Source organism: Pollicipes pollicipes, unplaced genomic scaffold (genome assembly GCF_011947565.3).
Source record: "Pollicipes pollicipes isolate AB1234 unplaced genomic scaffold, Ppol_2.1 Scaffold_3447;HRSCAF=4054_pilon_pilon_pilon, whole genome shotgun sequence".
Classification (NCBI taxonomy): Eukaryota; Metazoa; Arthropoda; class Thecostraca; order Pollicipedomorpha; family Pollicipedidae; genus Pollicipes; species Pollicipes pollicipes.
This window is the reverse complement of record NW_023596297.1, coordinates 1,749,867-1,768,070: the sequence shown is the minus strand read 5'-3', so window position 1 is coordinate 1,768,070 and position 18,204 is coordinate 1,749,867. Positions and strand designations below refer to the sequence as shown.

The window sequence follows — 18,204 nt, the reverse complement described above, 5'->3', positions numbered from 1 at the left end:
ACATATTTACTCTGAGATGATTGTTCGTGGGGCACACAAGTCGCGACTGCAGCTCAAGCGGTTGTCAATTCCAGATTTAATTGAGAAATGGCTATTAGAAGACATCTACTTGATACCACTGCTTCGTCCACCGGAAGCGGTCAGCTACAAAAGCCCATACAGAGTCGTAGCCGAAGAGTCGATGCTGTTAGCTGAGTTAGCATGAAGTTCATTTCATGTTACTGTTTGAACAGTGCAATTGGAATTGGTGCGTGGAATTTAAGTGCGAACAGTGCGTGGAATTTAAGGAGATAAGTCATAGCGTGAGTCCAGTTCATTTCCTTAAAATTGGTCACTATATACATTGCATATAAATTGTTTCACATGTTAAGTGGATCTACTCAGTTAAGTCTGCAACCCAAAGTATATGGGTCTGGACTCAAGTCCAATGCGAGGCATTAAATCATGACTGGCCAACAGCATGTGGTCGGGAAAGACGTGCTAGGAGAAGGCAGCAAGACGAGGGGAAAAGAGCATCTTCTCTTTCCTTCCCATCCTCCATTAAACCATTCTCTGCCGAACAAGGTAATGACAAATACCAAAGTCGTGCACAGCGTCCTGTAGCAACTTCCTCCAGTACAGCTCAGTCAATGCCAGCGGGCTCAGCTATGTCACTAAGGTCTAGGGTCATAGTGCCACCAAAAGTCATAAGGGCTTCCATGTGTGCGTGTCACGTCAACATTTCAATGTGCATGCAGGCATTATTTTAAAAACCGGTCTCGACCTTAGATGATAACTGATCTGAAAACGTGCGATGTTTCTGTCGGCAAAACTTCTTCGATCGTAGAACAAAACCTGTGAAATATGGCATCTGCTGACTTCGGAGCATGACGCATTGCTGTTTACTGAATGCCCTTTCATTGGTTTTGTCATCACCTTCGAATAAAAGTGATGCGGACAACAATAAAGAACACTGCGGTGTCCAAAGGGATTCAGGGGACAAACCACTCGATGGTGAAAGGGCACTTCTAGTTTCTAGTTGTTCACGCCCTGAGTACGGCTGGTAAGTCGGCGAGGCCACGTGGAGGTCACTCGCCGGAAACGATAGAGACCAAATTTAAAAGCGGCACTGAGTTTCCGAGCAGGTGAAGATCTGTTCGAGCGGCCTCGTTCTGCGAGCTCATCACCGGTCACTGCACCCAATGCACATTATCAAAGACCATGAGGCGATGATGGTTCACCTACAGACCGACCCAGCATAAAACAAGACACCAGTGGCAATCACCGCGGGGAAGAGGTCGAAGCAGCTCGGACGGGTCGCATGGCCGAGCGCCTGTACATACCAGGCAGAGCAGACCACAGATGATCAGCGAGGTGTTCCTCAACATGGCTGGAAGGGCGGAGTGACCGATGACCCTGTCGTGCCCACCTCCACCGCAGCAGTGCGCCCGCCGACCCGGTGAGGTCGGCTCAACGCAGCGCGAGCGCGCCGCCCGCCGCCGGAGATAACCCGGCCGCGTACTCCTCACTGGGGAAGCGTCCGATAAAACATGCGTGGCCCACGTAGCAAGTGAGGAGGCGGGCCACTTTCTCTGGCGGGCCGCGCCGCAGGTCATCCGGTCACCGCGGCGGCCGACGAGAGAGTGACGGCTGGCGGCGGGGGTGCCGGTCCGGTCGAGGGTCTCCTCCCACAGGTGGGGGTGGTCCCCTCCTCTCAGCGAGGTGAGCTTGTCGGTGCTATACGGCTGGTAGACCTGTCCGCACTCAATATAGCTGATGGCGTTCCAAAAGCGACGCGGGGCAAGCACGCAGACGGGAAAGCCCATTTTCTTTCCGGTTTCCCACTACCGATCAGTTAAGTCTCACGGCATTTTTCCAGGGTCGCTAACAAAGGCAGCCGGAACAATATTAGGACGTTTTTCTACAGGGTGAGCACAGACCGACAGCACAGTGTGCTTTGGTACACCCGCAGGTTGGTGATTCTGCACCACGGCCCGGTCGGGGCGGAAACCCCAGTTGGCGTGGTGCGATCTGCATGCGATCTGTATGCGATCTGTATGTATGATCTGCATGCAATCTGCATGCGATCTGTATACGGATTCGAATCCAGGACTAGTGACCCAACAGGCATTTTCCACGATGAATCGCGACAGTGCCGTCAATGTCGTTTTTTTTACCTGCGAACCTTGCGAGAGCCCTCAATACGTTGGCACATCCCGGTCGATTCATGATTCATGAGAGGGTTCATGTGGACACTTGTGGTCGTCCCGGCTTCAGCTCCATTGCACTGGCCTTTGTTGCATTCGGTTGCATCAGAAACGTTGATAGGTTTACCAGCGATGTCACAGATGCGTTCACATACGAGTCCTTCAGGCTCGGTGCGGAGATGTCATCTCAGCAATGTCATCGGAAATGTCGGAAATGTCATCTCAAAGAGTGATATACACGTGGGGTTGGCTTTCCCGTTCATCCGCTAGCCTCGCTCCTCAACATCCTATCTATCCGAGAAACATAGCTAAGCAAAGCATAATACTTTTAGACCCATATGGCCTAGGACTGATTCAGGACGCCGCTAGTGGAAGTGGGGTGGGGGGGGGACGTCAACTTGGCGGCAAAATTGACAAGCTATCATGATTTTCAGAACTCATCCAGTTTCACCCCTTTTACCCCAAGGGTTAGTCCAAAACAAACTCCCCTTTTAAAGAGCCTTTTAGATGTTACTCGATGTCCCGAAATGTGTCGTTGTTTGGCTGACTGACCATTTGCAGGGTGAGGGGCATAGCCCGGCCCCCGTAACACCACCTCTACCACGCCTTGAGCCACCCTCGCATGAACCTACGCTATCTGACAGCTGCTCCATTATTTTCTGCGCTTATTCTGTGTGATACATTATGCAATGGCTAATTTCATGCACGCTTTTGCTGGTACCATACGTTTCCTTACGATCGGTTAAGGGAGCGGGATGGTCAAGTGGTCAGGCCTCTGGACGAAATCCAGCAGCCCGAGCTTACAGGGAGCATCTCATGAGCAGTAGCACGTGTACTAACAACTGATAATCGCTGCAAACTAAATGTACGTGACACACACACGTGCCACCACTACACGAAACAGTAGCCATGAGCAGCAGCCGTGAGTATGGGTGCAGCTGGCTGCTGCGCCATCTCGCAGACACCGCGACACCCGGCCGCGGCGTGCGACCGAACGGGGCCGTTGTCGGGACCGCGACAGCCTCAGACTCCCGCCAGGTGACCCTGTCGCTGTCCGGCTCAATCCGCCTGCTGCTGACCCGACCCCAAGCCTGTACACAATGCCACACTCTTACTCGGGCATAGCGAGAAGGCGCGACGAGCGCGACGCCGACGAAAGCGAAGTCGGTGTTTTTGCTTCGTGGCATGGCGCCCATTCTGCCATTGTCTCCGCAGGGACGATTGTGGGTCGGTAATTTGTGCGTCTAATGGGATGAGGGAAAACGCATCTTGAGATGGAAGGGATATATCGATACCGGAGCACATTTCAGGGACTTGGTGGATAGACAGTGCGTACTTGAACACCAGCTGGATGAACTGTTGATGTCTGCCCTTATTGCAGAATAGCTCTCTTGTAGGTATGCTGAAGTTGCTCTTCGCTAGTCGTGAGTTAACACATGCGCCGGAAGGACGTAATTTTTTTCCTTCTGAAAAGGTCAGGGTGGAATCCACCCTCGCATAATTTAAAAGGCATAGAAACTAGAAACGCAACGCAAGGTGGACGAATGCTGCTGCAAACTCTTTTAGCGCCAATCTAACAGCTCTGACCGAATGCTTTTTAGGTCACTTAAGATCAAAGATAGCATCGGCAACTTTTTTGGATTCCTAATTTCAGTTACGTCTCACTTTGTGGAGCTTAGACGTTATCAATTTGGCTGACATAATCAACACTCAGAGGTCTAATCACACACATATCTTCCCACGGCAGCCCACCATCGGCTCTGGCACACCGTTTCGCGCCCGTACTTGTGACCCCTACAGGTTGATGATTACCACATGCACCAGTAGAATCCCATCCTTGAACTGCTGGCGTGCCGTATGGGTGCTCGAAGGAACGCGCTTTCACGATCCGCCCCCTCACAATGGCGCAGCGGCGTGGTCTACTGAAGACGCGCGGACCGGAAAACGGACTGAGCCGTCCCACAGCGATGCTGTGATCCGCATCGCGCATGAGTCTGCACCGGTCCGTGACAGAGCGTGGCACCTTCGACGAGACCTGATTGTTTTCGGATACAGTGTCAGAACTGCCGAACGTCGTCACGTAATTTCTGCGCGGAGTTTAGTGCAAATGCGTGGAATGTAGAGAGACTCATCCGAAGTGGGTGTTTTCTTCTTTTCACCTTCTCGCACTCGCCCGTGTGATTTTTCCTCCTGGTAGACTGCTGGGTCTCACCTAAAGGGTCTCACCTCTCACCACTGATCTAAAGCGATAAGCCCTGTAATACAGACAGCCCCTCTCCAACTCAATTTACCCTACCACTTGCAGCAAGCCATATGCATGACGATTCTCTGGCTCGCAGTTATGCGCATTAGCGCGTAATATACACAAGATTTCCTCGCAGTTCAAAAGAAGCACCACCGTTGTGGTGAGGTTATATATACGTATATACATATATATATATATATATATATATATATATATATATATATATATATATATATATATATATATATATATCTATCTCTCTCTCTCTCTCTCTCTCTCTCTCTCTCTCTCTCTCTCTCTCTCTCTCTCTCTCTCTCTCTCTCTCTCTCTCTCTCTCTCTCTCTCTCTCTCTCTCCCTCTCTCTCTCTCTCTCTCTCCTCTCTCTCTCTCTCTCTCTCTCTCTCTCTCTCTCTCTCTCTCTCTCTCTCTCTCTCTAGCAGCTGCTCATAAACAGTAAGAAGTGAGATAAACTGTCAAGCGCGTTTGCAAAGAGCAGCATACTTATAGATAAGATGCACTGGAAGCCATATTCCACTTGGAATAGCCAGGTAATAAGCAAATGACATATTTTGTTTCTCCCGTTGATTCTACAAGGAATAATATCAACCGTACTGTCTTATCTGTAAAAAGGACGCTACCGTATAACTCCACTATTCTTTCTTTTAGACGCGCAGCTAGAGCCTTGACAAGGTGGGAGGGGGTCGACAAAAGGGCAGCTGATGGTAAAAACATATCCAAAAATCGCTGGAAATGGGCCATTTCTAATAGGACTATGCTTTTCTTTGACATTTTTTATTTCTATCGTCTTTAGCTGCAGTAGATGCCAGAGGCTTCTGCGGAATTAATTCTGTCTGAATTTTATAGTAACTATACTAAGAAAATCATGCTCTTCGACGACTGCGCAGAAGAAATCGGTGCTGCTCTTTATTGTACAATTGTCCATTGAACTCTTTCTAAACCGGCAAAACTCAGCTTTGTCATGGTCTTATCTCGGTTCTACAGACATATTTAGGACCCGACGAATGTAAATTGCGGATTGAAATGAGTCAAAAATTTGCATTAACATGGCCAAGTCATGTTTGCTCAGAAATGTTCAACATTTAGTCAGAATCCATTAGAGATGCAAATTACATAACGTGGTTTTGAACATACGCGTTCGCCAGCTCTCGCGCTTAGCGCCGGGCGTTGCAGTCTCCAAAGACCGCGTGGCGCCGGCCTTACAGGCTTTAGAAGATCAAACTTCACACTTAGAAAGTACTCTGAGCGCGTATTTTACTTGTGCGAGTTTTATATCGATGATAAGAACGGATTGGCCTCTACGGCACCGCGAAGGGTGCTGAAATTTGGTGGTGGTACATGAGGAGTAAAGGTAGTGTCTTCCCCGTTTATTGCATATTTCGAGGTATACTTTCCTGCCCGGAAAACAAAAACAAAATTGTGAAAGATGCGCTAAGCCTAATCTTTGAACTAAGTCCAAAGATGCGCTAAGTCCAAATTAACTTTGAAAGACAAACGGAGCCATCACTTTATGACAGTTGTTTCCACGCGCACGGTGCCCGCTGTCTGGTGTCACTTGCAGCGGACAACGCCGTTCGGTTTAACGAAAGCTGCATCCCAGCCCATCGCTGTCCTTGCTCCCAATGCACGCCCTTGGCGGGCGTGCGCGCTCAAACCTTTTGACGTAGCTTGTTTCACGAGTCGATTCCGCAATTGAAAGTTAGGACAAATTGAGGGATGAAGGTTTGCTAGCAAGCATAGGAGGGTTCGTTTATTTTTGAACTCATGGCGACCCACTCTATTCGACACTTATTTCCCTTATTTCTTTCCGACAATATTTATCTCATTTCTTTCCAGACAAGGGGTCCCTTGAGTAGAACACTAGGGACATTTTGCTGTTCCCGGTCATTGGCTAAAGGGCCATCCCGTCCCACTGTGGGGTGTCTTCCGGCTACCACTTTGGCGACACAGGGCGAGATCTCCTGGTCGATTTGGAGGCCCTTAGAGGGATACTTGACACCACATTGTTCCCCTCCTTGACATGGGAGGCCTTCTGAACCGCGCAACTTGCTCCTGATCGATGGAAATGCCCTCATCGACGCAACAGCATCCCTGATCGCCGCTGGTAGTCCAATAATCGGCACATAGACCCCAGTCCGCCTTAGCCGGCCCGTGCTGGGATTGGTTGGCAAGCCGGAACCGGAAGTGCCGACTAGAACTGGGCCCTATCTCGGTGTGAACACTGTCTCGGTGTGAACACTGTATGAACTGGGCCCTATCTCAGTGTCTCAGTGTGAACACTCATGACAAGTTCTCAGGTTTCCTTTCATTTTCAAAAGGCCCCGACCAACTCAAGAAGCCCTCTGTCATATGGAGTCCGTCCTCGTCCCTGTTGAGCAAGGGCTTTCCTGGCTGACTTGAGGCCCCTTGTTGACACAGAACGCCCTGTTAAGCACTGGAGGCCCCTCGATGATACAGCAGCCCCGCATTGTTGCAGGGTCCCTGACTAATGTAAATCGCGGGCCCGGCCTTGCCCCTGTTTGGAAACTGGACCCCAGAGCTCAGACCGACACGGAGCCGACTGTCCGGTGTTGGTGATCTATGGCCGAAATAGAGGAACGCTCTGTTACACGGGTCCTCAGTGGGTGCAAGAGGCACTCTAACAGTCATTTGAGATCACGGCTCTGCGGGCGGGGGTCCTTAATGTGACTTACAGCCAGCCCTTCGGGCTCTTCAGCCGTCCAATCGGGGCCTTGATCTGTGTTCTCAAAAGGCCATTCGGCCCCTCTTCGGCAGCCTCAAGCACCGCTCCTGGCGGGCTCTGGGCCACTTACCGACACAGAACGCACTAAGCACCGCCGTCCCTGAGGGACACAGGGACCCCTCATTGTCTCAAGAACCCCGAACATTGCAAATCACGGGCCCGGCCTCGTTCCTGCTCGGGAAATGGGGCCCAAGTGATCACATGGATATAGAGCTGACTTCCTGGCTCCGTTTAGAGGCCCTTTAGGATAGGATAGAGAGCCCAGTAAGAGGACCCTCATAGAAGCACTCTGACATTTCAGGTCAGCACTTCGGGTGGGAGTGGAGGCGGGGGAGGGGGCTGACCCAAGTCCAATCAAGCCTATATTTTTGGTTCCGAGGGGCCCTTCGGGTCCTTTATCCGGCCTCGTGAGCACGGCTCCGAGCGACTAGGGCCACTTGCCGCCACAGGACTCCTGCTAGACACTGTGGGCTCCTGATCGACATCCTCATCATTTCAGTGGCCCTAAGTAATGCAAGTTTTGAGTCCGACCTTACTCGTGCTTGGGAAATGAACCCAAAACTCAGACCGACACGTAGTACTGTCCTTTGCCGGAACGTTGGAATTAGCACGATCTACCTCTAGGAAATCCCATATCGTTCTCCCGCTAAATCAAGCAGTATACCCACACCCATTAAGGTGGCCGCGTATGCCTTCCAGTCTCCTCCAGGTCACCCATGTGCATGCCCTGGGTGGGTGAGTACGTATAGGACCGCAACCCGACCAGGCTCAATGTCGCGGCTGTGCGTCAGCGACCGACATCTGATCACCACCGAGGCACCTTTGATGATGCCCACACTCTCACTTCGGATATCGTTCGAAGGATTGACCTCAAGCAATGTATCACTGACCCAGTCCTATAGGTGGAGACCAATGCGAACGACCAGCAGCAACCCAAGCCTCCCTTCAAACTGACTGGGTCACCAGTGATGTATTGGGGTCTCGCGCGACATCTGATGCTACAGCAGCACAACCTCAAAGTCTGCAGCCCACTAAGGTGGTGGTGAAACCGAGTGATAATCAGCCATAGCCAGTCACCACATGGAGAAGTCGTGCTGAACAAAATCTGAACTTTGCAACCTCAAAAACACGAATAAACCACCCGTAAACCGTAGCCCCACAGAAGAAAGCGCAATGCCCATGGGGTGAGAACGTTGAGATGAGCTACGCTGGAAACTCAGATAGCACTGGAAAATGCCGACCCACAAAAAAACTCATGGTAGCGAATATGTGGATTGCACCCGAATAGCAAATGTCCCTGGAGGACTAAACTCGAACTCGGCGAGGCCTGCACAACCCAAGGTGCACATCAGTCCTCGGACAACCGGTCCAGGACCCCGCAACCATATTGGGGACTGCCACACCATCGCCAGACGGCCGCCCACGACATTGTGGAGTGTCACGTGGCTGCGCGCGTCCAGGACCCCCTCACGGCCTCAGTGCAGCGGCTGGAGTGACGGCGGTTGAAATCACGGCGGTTGGAACCGCGGCGGTTGGAGCCGCGGCTCTGGCTGCGCCGCTGCCTGTCGCGACGCAGCCGTTCAAACACTCCCAGCGCGCGTTATTTACAGCTGGCCGCCTCGGCGGCTTCGCTCTCGGTCGGCTGGCCAGTCTCTGCTCGGCAGCCGCCATGTCCCGCTGGCTGACGCTTGCGCTGCTGCTGGTTGCGCTGTGCGGCGCGACGCAGGCCTACAGACGCACCCGCCGCTGCTACTCGCAACGACTGGAACGCTACTTTAAGGACGGCGACGAGTGGCGGGTGCCGGGCTGCCGCGTGGCGCGGTGCGTGCGCGGCCGCGCGTACTTCAGCAAGTGCGAGCCGGTGGCCGCCGACCCACCTCAACCCGGCTGCCAGCTGTTGAAGGGCGACCCCACGGCCGACCACCCCGACTGCTGCGAGCGGTGGCTGTGCCCCGAGCCCGGCCAGTGCGTGGCACCAGTGCTGCAGCGACTGGTGCCAGTCGGTCACCGCTGGACCGAGCCGCCATGCGCCAGGGCCGAATGCACGGAACACGGCGTGGGGGCTGTGGGGTGCCCGGCGTTCCCGACGTCACCGGGGTGCAGCGTTGAACCGGGGGTGCCGGGCGGCGAGTACCCCACCTGCTGTCCTCGCGAGAACTGCACCGAGGCAAAACCGTGCTACGACAAGTATCTGGACCGGCGCTTCGCCGTGGGCGAGCGGTGGACGCTGCCAGAGTGCAGCGGTGCGGCGGAATGCGAGGAGGGCGGCGCCGTGAGTGCAGTCGGCTGCCCGCTCAGCGCAGTCGCTCCCGGCGTTCCGTGCGCTCTGGATGACGGCGAGCTGGGGCTAGAGTACCCGCAGTGCTGCCCCAAGATCACCTGCCCGGACTGCTACTCGCAGAAGCTGGAGCGGTACTTCGGACCGGGCGACGAGTGGACCGACGAGGGGTGCATCCTAAACCGCTGTACCTTGCACGAGAACGGGTCGGTGGGGGTCTCGAGGCTGCCCTGCGGCCTGCTCGGACCGCCGCCGGCGTCTGAATGTTGGCTGGTCGCGGAGGACTCGGCCGGAGAATACCCGGGCTGCTGTGCCCACTTCGTCTGCCCTAACCACTACTTAGACCGTGCAACAGACCGCTGGTTCGCGGTGGGCGAGAAGTCGACCGAAGAGGACTGCACGCAGTCCGAGTGCATCCAAGCCTCGGATGGCGCCGCGAAAGTCATCCAACTGCCGCTGCCGTCGGACGGGTGCTTCTCGGAGCGTCACCAGCGCTTCTTCCAACCGGGGGAGACGTTCACCGGGCCGGGCTGCAGTCGGGCCACGTGCAGGGAGGGTGGAGGTATTTCTGGCGTTGGATGTGGTCTTATTGGCGTTCCACCTCACTACCAGTGTGCTCTGGATGACGGTGAGCCGGGGCTAGAGTACCCGCAGTGCTGCCCCAAGATCACCTGCTCAAACTGCTACTCGCGGAAGCTGGAGCGGTACTTCGGACCGGGCGACGAGTGGACCGACGAGGGCTGCACACTGAGCCGCTGTAACGTGCACGAGGACGGGTCAGTGGAAGTCTCCCAGCTGCCCTGCGGTCTGCTCGGACCGCCGCCGGCGCCCGACTGTCAAATAGTCGAGGAAGACCCCTCCGGTGACTACCCGCACTGCTGTGCCACCTTCAGGTGCCGTGGCCACTGCTTCTCCCGCTCGCAGCACCGCTGGATCGCCGTCGGCGAGGGGTGGGCCGAAGCGGGATGCACGCGGTTCGAGTGCACGCAGACCGACGCCTTCGCACAGATCTCCTCGCTCTTCTGCCCTTTTATTGGTCTTGATGACTTGATCAAGACCAGCTGCCGGTTCGTGGAGGGCGATGCCGCGAGTGACTACCCGCAGTGCTGCCACTCGGTCCAGTGCGAGCCGCCGCCTGAGGAACCCCACATCGCGGATCATTACTGAGAAACAACATCACTCTCGCGGCATGTACGCAACACAAGGCAGAAGTCCGGCTTCATAGAGGCTCGGACGCTTACGGGCAGGCACCAACAGATGCTTAATGCTGGGTACGCCTCATACTTCTAAGCCTAACGTGACACTGTACTTGACTTCTTTGCGTATTGAGCGGTATGTTTTGGGTATGCCGGGTCTTTTGATCTAAATCTGCGTCAAGTTCGTTGCATGTGAAATATATCTGACACTGAAACTGAAATACTGAAAATCTGACACTGAAATATATCCTTAATGTGACTTACAGCCAGCCCTTCGGGCTCTTCAGCCGTCCAATCGGGGCCTTGATCTGTGTTCTCAAAAGGCCATTCGGCCCCTCTTCGGCAGCCCCAAGCACCGCTCCTGGCGGGCTCTGGGCCACTTACCGACACAGAACGCACTAAGCACCGCCATCCCTGAGGGACACAGGGACCCCTCATTGTCTCAAGAACCCCGAACATTGCAAATCACGGGCCCGGCCTCGTTCCTGCTCGGGAAATGGGGCCCAAGTGATCACATGGATATAGAGCTGACTTCCTGGCTCCGTTTAGAGGCCCTTTAGGATAGGATAGAGAGCCCAGTAAGAGGACCCTCACAGAAGCACTCTGACATTTCAGGTCAGCACTTCGGGTGGGAGTGGAGGCGGGGGGGGGGGCTGACCCAAGTCCAATCAAGCCGTATATTTTTGGTTCCGAGGGGCCCTTCGGGTCCTTCATCGGGCCTCATGAGCAAGGCTCCTGACGACTAGGGCCGCTTGCCGCCACAAGACTCCTGGTAGACACTGTGGGCTCCTGATCGACATCCTCATCATTTCAGTGGCCCTAAGTAATGCAAATTTTGAGTCCGACCTTACTCGTGCTTTGGAAATGAACCCAAAACTCAGACCGACACGTAGCCGACCGTTTGGTGTTAGAGGTCTCTGGCCGACACGGAGGTCCGCACTGTCCCGCGGGGCTCCCAATCGATGCAAGAGGCCCTGTGACTGACATTTGAGGTCACGGCCTTTCGGCCGAGGTCACGGTCTTTCGGACATTTTTAGTGTGACCTACGATCAGTCCTTCGGTCCCATCAGCCTTTCAATCGGGCCCTCGACCTTGGGTTCCGAGGGGCCCCTCGGCGCTTCTCCGGACCCCCTCCAAAAAAGCCTGTGACCGACTTAGGGTGACTATTCGATGCATGACCCGTGATAAGCACTGTGTATCCCTGACCGACACAGGAGCCCCAACCATTGTTATAGGGACCTAAAGTCCCAAACCAATGCAAATCCTGGCCTTGACCTTGCTTCTGTTTGGGAAATAAGTCCTCGGGGTTTAGACTGACAGGAAGTTAACTGTTCGGTGTTCGTGGTCTCTGGCCGACTTAGACGTCCACGCCGTCTCAGGTGATTCTTAGCAAGTGCAAGGGAACCTCTGACTGATATTTCAGGCTACGACCTTTCGGGCCGCGATTCTTTATGTGACTTACAGCCAGTCCTTTGCCCTTTTGCCCTCCAACCGGACCATCGATCGTTGGTTCCGGTGGGCCGCCCGGTCCCTTCCTCGGGCCTCATCGGACACTGCTTTTGGTGGTCCCGGGGCCCCTTGCAAACGCAGTACCCTCTGTTAGACACTTTGGGCCTCTGACAAATACGAGGGCCCCGACCAGCGTAAATTGCTGTCCCCGGCTTTGCAGGTGATTGGAAAGTGGGCCCTCAGGCCCATACCAACACTGCGCCGACTGTGCGGTCCCGGTGGTGCCTGACCGGCACTTTGACTCATATATATCGACTCAGGGGGTCCCTGATCGCCGAAAGAGGACTCTGACTGTCTTTTAGAGGCCCGTCATCGCAGACCGAGGCCGCTGGATCAGACTCCAACCAGCCCTTCGTGCCCTGAGGCCCGCCAATCGGGTATCTGACCGTCGGACCAGGTGGGCCGTCCAGGTTCTTCGGGCCTCCTCTAACACTGCCACTGGCGGACTCGGGACCCCGTACCAACACAAGGCCCCGTTGGGCGCTGTGGGGCCCTGGCAGACGCTTGGGCCCCGACCAATGTAAATCACTGGCTCCGGCTTTGTGCCTGCTTGGGAAATGGGTCCTCAGGCCCACGCCGAGTCTGCGTTACTGGCGGGGTCTGACCGACATGTAAGCTCTTACCGACGGAGTGGGCCCCTGAGGAGCACGCAGGGCCCTCTGGCTGACATTTAGGTGTCTGGCGCTACGGGTCAAAGCCCATGAATACAACCTCCGGCCGGCCTTTTGAAGCCTTTAGGCCCACAAGTCGGGTCCTTGATCGTAGGCCCCGAGTGGTCGTCGCGCCCACCGGATCTTAAAAGGGTGGGGTGACATGTGCCACCTGTGTCACCTTTTACTTGCACTACTGTTTTCTGTCCATCAAAGCTAACAATCGCAGCAATGTGCTTTGAAAGAAACATCCATCGCTACGGTAGAAATGTGCCTTTGCATTTCCGATGCTTGAAGGGGTCGGCGCGCAGGTGAGGTCTCGTGACATGTGCAGATCAGAACTCGAGCCACTCCGAACTTTCACCTGCGATCGCCCACGCCACTTCCCAACTACCATAGATTACCACACAACACCTCCGAGAGAAGCCGAGTTGTCTTTGCTTCGATGTTAACGGTCTGGGTCACATCCACCGCGCGCGGTTTTCACTGGCATCGCAGAGCGTCCTAGCGCTGCCGCGCAGCCGTTTCTTGAAATTTGAGTCGCACCTGCGTTAAGCGGCTGCTAGAAGTCTGACGCCAGCGAATTCCCCCCCCCCCCCCCCCCCGAATACTGACGTCAAAAGCCTGCTCTTGATGAGGCCGCAAGTGTAAGCAAAGAAATGCGGCGGAGAACAAGCTGCTAAGTGAAGGTCATATGTCTTATCGCACTAGTCAGTCCCATGCCATAAGCCTAAACATGTCATTCAAACGCCTCCGAAAATCTAAACATGTCAGCCCTGAAAGCCCAGATTACCATGTGGTTTGCTGGAACGTTAAAATTAGCACGATCTACCGCTGGAAAGTCCCATACCGCTCTCCCGTTAAATCAAGGGGTGTACACACACCCATTAAGATGGTCGCGTATGCCTTCCAGTCTCCTCCAGGTCACCCACGTGCATGCCCTGGGTGGGTGCGTATGTGTACAGTGATTCGTGGCGGGAGCGAGCGTCGGATCTCTCGACCGACTCCTTGCCGTGTGGGCTGGACAGAAGCAGCTGACGCAGGGCGACGTGTTGCAGGGGTAGGACCGCAGCCCGACCAGGCTCAATGTCGCGGCTGTGCGTCAGCGACCGACATCTGATCACCACCGAGTCATCTTTGATGATGCCCACGCTCTCACTTCGGTGATCGTTCGCAAGATTGGCCTCAAGCAATGTATCACTGACCCAGTCCCCGGACAACCGGCCCAGGACCCCGTAGCCCTGTGCGGGACTGCCGCACCATCGCCAGATGGCCGCCCACGACTTTGTGGAGTGTCACGTGGCTGCGCGCGTCCAAGACCCCCTCACGGTCTCAGTGCAGCGGCTGGAGTGACGGCGGTTGGAACCACGGCGGTACGAGCCACGGGTCTGGCTGCGCCGCTGCCCATCGCGACGCAGAAGTCCAAACACTCTCAGCGGGCGTTGTTTACAGCTGGCCGCCTCGGCGGCTTCGCTCTCGGTCGGCCGGCCAGTCTCTGCCCGGCAGCCGCCATGTCCCGCTGGCTAACGCTTGCGCTGCTGCTGGCCGCGCTGTGCGGCGCGACGCAGGCCTACAGACGCACCCGCCGCTGCTACTCGCAACGACTGGAACGCTACTTTAAGGACGGCGACGAGTGGCGGGTGCCGGGCTGCCGCGTGGCGCGGTGCGTGCGCGGCCGCGCGTACTTCAGCAAGTGCGAGCCGGTGGCCGCCGACCCCCCGCAACCCGGCTGCCAGCTGTTGAAGGGCGACCCCACGGCCGACCACCCCGACTGCTGCGAGCGGTGGCTGTGCCCCGAGCCCGGCCAGTGCGTGGCACCAGCGCTGCAGAGACTGGTTCCAGTCGGTCACCGCTGGACCGAGCCGCCATGCGCCAGGGCCGAATGCACGGAACGCGGCGTGGGGGTCGTGGGGTGCCCGGCGTTCCCGACGTCACCGGGGTGCAGCGTTGAGCCGGGGGTGCCGGGTGGCGAGTACCCCACCTGCTGTCCCCGCGAGAACTGCACCGAGGCAAAACCGTGCTACGACAAGTATCTGGACCGGCGCTTCGCCGTGGGCGAGCGGTGGACGCTGCCGGAGTGCAGCGGTGTGGCGGAATGCGAGGAGGGCGGCGCCGTGGGTGCAGTCGGCTGCCCGCTCAGCGCAGTCGCTCCCGGCGTTCCGTGCGCTCTGGATGACGGCGAGCTGGGGCTGGAGTACCCACAGTGCTGCCCCAAGATCACCTGCCCGGACTGCTACTCGCGGAAGCTGGAGCGGTACTTCGGACCGGGCGACGAGTGGACCGACGAGGGCTGCACACTGAGCCGCTGTAACTTGCACGAGGACGGGTCGGTGGACGTCTCCCACCTGCCCTGCGGCCTGCTCGGACCGCCGCCGGCGCCCGACTGTCGGCTAGTCGCGGAGGACTCGGCCGGAGAATACCCGGGCTGCTGTGCACACTTCATCTGCCCTAATCACTGCTTCTCGCGTGCAAAGGACCGCTGGTTCGCGGTGGGCGAGAAGTGGACCGAAAAGGGCTGCACGCAGTCCGAGTGCATCCAGGCCTCGGATGGCGCCGCGCAGGTCATCCAACTGCCCTGTGGCCATCTCGCCATCGACAGCCAGTCCAACTGCCACATCGTGGAGGGCGACGCGGCCAGCGACTACCCGCAGTGCTGTCCCACCGCGCAGTGCGAGCCGCTGCCGTCGGACGGGTGCTTCTCGGAGCGTCACCAGCGCTTCTTCCAACCGGGGGAGACGTTCACCGGGCCGGGCTGCAGTCGGGCCACGTGCAGGGAGGGTGGAGGTATTTCTGGCGTTGGATGTGGTCTTATTGGCGTTCCATCTCACTACCAGTGCGCGCTGGATGACGGTGAGCCGGGGCTGGAGTACCCACAGTGCTGCCCCAAGATCACCTGCCCGGACTGCTACTCGCGGAAGCTGGAGCGGTACTTCGGACCGGGCGACGAGTGGACCGACGAGGGCTGCACACTGAGCCGCTGTAACGTGCGCGAGGACGGGTCAGTGGACTTCTCCCAGCTGCCCTGTGGTCTGCTCGGACCGCCGCCGGCGCCCGACTGTCAAATAGTCGAGGAAGACCCCTCCGGTGACTACCCGCACTGCTGTGCCACCTTCAGCTGTCGTGGCCACTGCTTCTCCCGCTCGCAGCAACGCTGGTTTGCCGTCGGCGAGAGGTGGACCGAAGCGGGATGCACGCGGGCCGATTGCACGCAGACCGACGGCTTCGCACAGATCTCCCTGCTGCCCTGTCCTTTTATTGGCCTTGATGACTCGGTCAAGACCAGCTGCCGGATCGTGCAGGGCGACGCCGCGAGTGACTACCCGCAGTGCTGCCACTCGGTCCAGTGCGAGCCGCCGCCTGAGAAACCCCACATCGCGGATCATTACTGAGAAACAGCATCACTCTCGCGGCATGTACGCAACGCAAGGCAGAAGTCCGGCTTCATAGACGCTCGGACGCTTACGGGCAGGCACCAAAAGATGCTTAATGCTGGGTACGCCTCATGCTTCTAAGCCTAACGTGACACCGTACTTGACTTCTCTGCATATTTGGCGGTATGTTTTGGGTATGGTGGGTCTTTTTATCTAAATCTGTGCCAAGTTCGTTGCATGTGAAATATATCTGACGCCGTGAAAAAGGTCATAACAGCAAATACCATAGCCGTGATAGCGGAAGTACTCTGCCGCTGGTTAAAAGGAATCGTCAAGTAATGGAAGGAAGAAGTGGACGAAATTTGTGAGCATCAATCAAGCACACTATGGGTATACGAACGATGCGGGTTCAGTTCCCAGTTTGCAGCCCTCTCGTGCTCGCAGCCTTAGTATATGGCAATGCGGTATTTGGTATACGGTACGTGGCATATGGTATACCCTTGGTACCTTCGCACTAATTGTCGTGTTTTTTCTTAGTCTATAGAACCTTGACCGACTGCCTGTGAGCAGGGTTGAGGGATAAAGGCCTTCGTTAAGCATAGATCATTGCTAATTGTCTGACCTTGTGACTGCTGCCTCAAGGTAAGCCTAGTCAAATGCATAATGTTGTTCCGGAACATACGAGCGTGTTTTATTGTGTGGCATTCCCTGTTTCATTTGATATGAGCCAGAAAAGTATTGAGCTCCTGAATTTTTGGCGTCATGTATTTAGATGTCTCATACTGCATTATCCACATTAAAGATACCAGGAGGTGCTGATTAAATGACGTTAGCGAGTAAGCATAGGCCTATTGACAGCATTCGACCAAGAGGATGTCATCACGGGATTTCCCATTGGTTAGATGCAGGGCAGCTCAACACAGGGCTATGACGTCACTGCGTCCCTCCTTCGCCGCCGACGCGCCGCCGGCTCCGTCGCCACATCACGGCGGCTATACCGCATTTGGCGCAGCACTGAAGTGTTTTGACGCTTGATTCCTCAAAAATGTTGTGCGAAGTACGATGACGTGATCAAACAATGGGGAATCGAGGAGAATATCTACTAAACAGAATAATTTGGGTGTTTTGAACAGTTTTTCCACTTAAGAGTATACCAATAGTTAAACTAATATACATATATATATATATATATATATACATAACAGTTATACCAATAGTTATATAGTTATAGGTGAGCCTTTCTCATCATATCTGACGTTTACTTCAATATCTTCAACTGTGAAACATAAATCCATCAAAGCTGTTAAATCAGACGAGGTTATCTCGCAGTATTGTCATTTTATCAGCATGGAAGAAAACAAGGACAAAAACCTTGGAGTAACACGGTCTAGAAGAGACAAATCTCCAGACAAGACAGTGCTACAGTGACCAGAAACTAGTACATTGACTGAGAATACCGCATGCCAAGACAAAAATCTGCTGTTGCCTTCCATAAGTGGTCTGGCACAAATGTGTGGACTAGTGTGGGAGGCCCTTGTTCCCGAACTAATGGCATTGTACCCCAGTATAGTTCACACAAATTCTGGTGAAGAACCCCCCCCCCCCCCTCATGACTTGGGCACCAGGTGCATGAATAGGGCTCACAGGACCCTTTCCCACATCAAGAGGCCCGCATTATGGATCATGAGGTAACGTTTAGGAGTAAGGTGCTACCTCTCTAGATCAGTAGACCCAATGATATTTTAAAGAGGTGCCTTCGTTGGCTCGCAAAGCCCCCTGTTACGAACTCGGAGGCCCGCATTCTGGGTTAGGAGGCACTTACTTTATCCAGAAAGCGTCATATGCCATGGGTATGCATCAGATGACTGCGGTTTCAGATCAGGAGGCCTTGTCTTGGAACAACGAGGCATCTTGGTTAGATTAGGATGCTCGCTTCGTGAATTGGAAGCATACTGTTCTGAATGGGATGGCGAGACCCTTTCCTGGATAAGCACAATGCCCCATTTTG

General features: G+C 55.2%; 2 protein-coding genes across 2 annotated transcripts; both read left to right on the top strand.

Moving 5' to 3' along the window:
• The first annotated feature begins 8,861 nt into the window (after nucleotides 1–8,861).
• On the top strand, nucleotides 8,862–10,935 carry LOC119091461 (uncharacterized). The gene has a single exon (XM_037214261.1). It carries the CDS (start codon nucleotides 8,862–8,864, stop codon nucleotides 10,635–10,637), a length of 1,776 nt encoding a protein of 591 aa, XP_037070156.1. The 3' UTR covers nucleotides 10,638–10,935.
• Nucleotides 10,936–14,336: 3,401 nt separating this feature from the next.
• On the top strand, nucleotides 14,337–16,214 carry LOC119091458 (uncharacterized). The gene has a single exon (XM_037214256.1). It carries the CDS (start codon nucleotides 14,337–14,339, stop codon nucleotides 16,212–16,214), a length of 1,878 nt encoding a protein of 625 aa, XP_037070151.1.
• The last annotated feature ends 1,990 nt before the right edge of the window (nucleotides 16,215–18,204 follow it).

Excerpts from the sequence above, each read along its gene's own strand:
- LOC119091461 (XM_037214261.1), top strand. The coding sequence starts at position 8,862 with ATGTCCCGCTGGCTGACGCTTGCGCTGCTGCTGGTTGCGCTGTGCGGC.
- LOC119091458 (XM_037214256.1), top strand. The coding sequence starts at position 14,337 with ATGTCCCGCTGGCTAACGCTTGCGCTGCTGCTGGCCGCGCTGTGCGGC.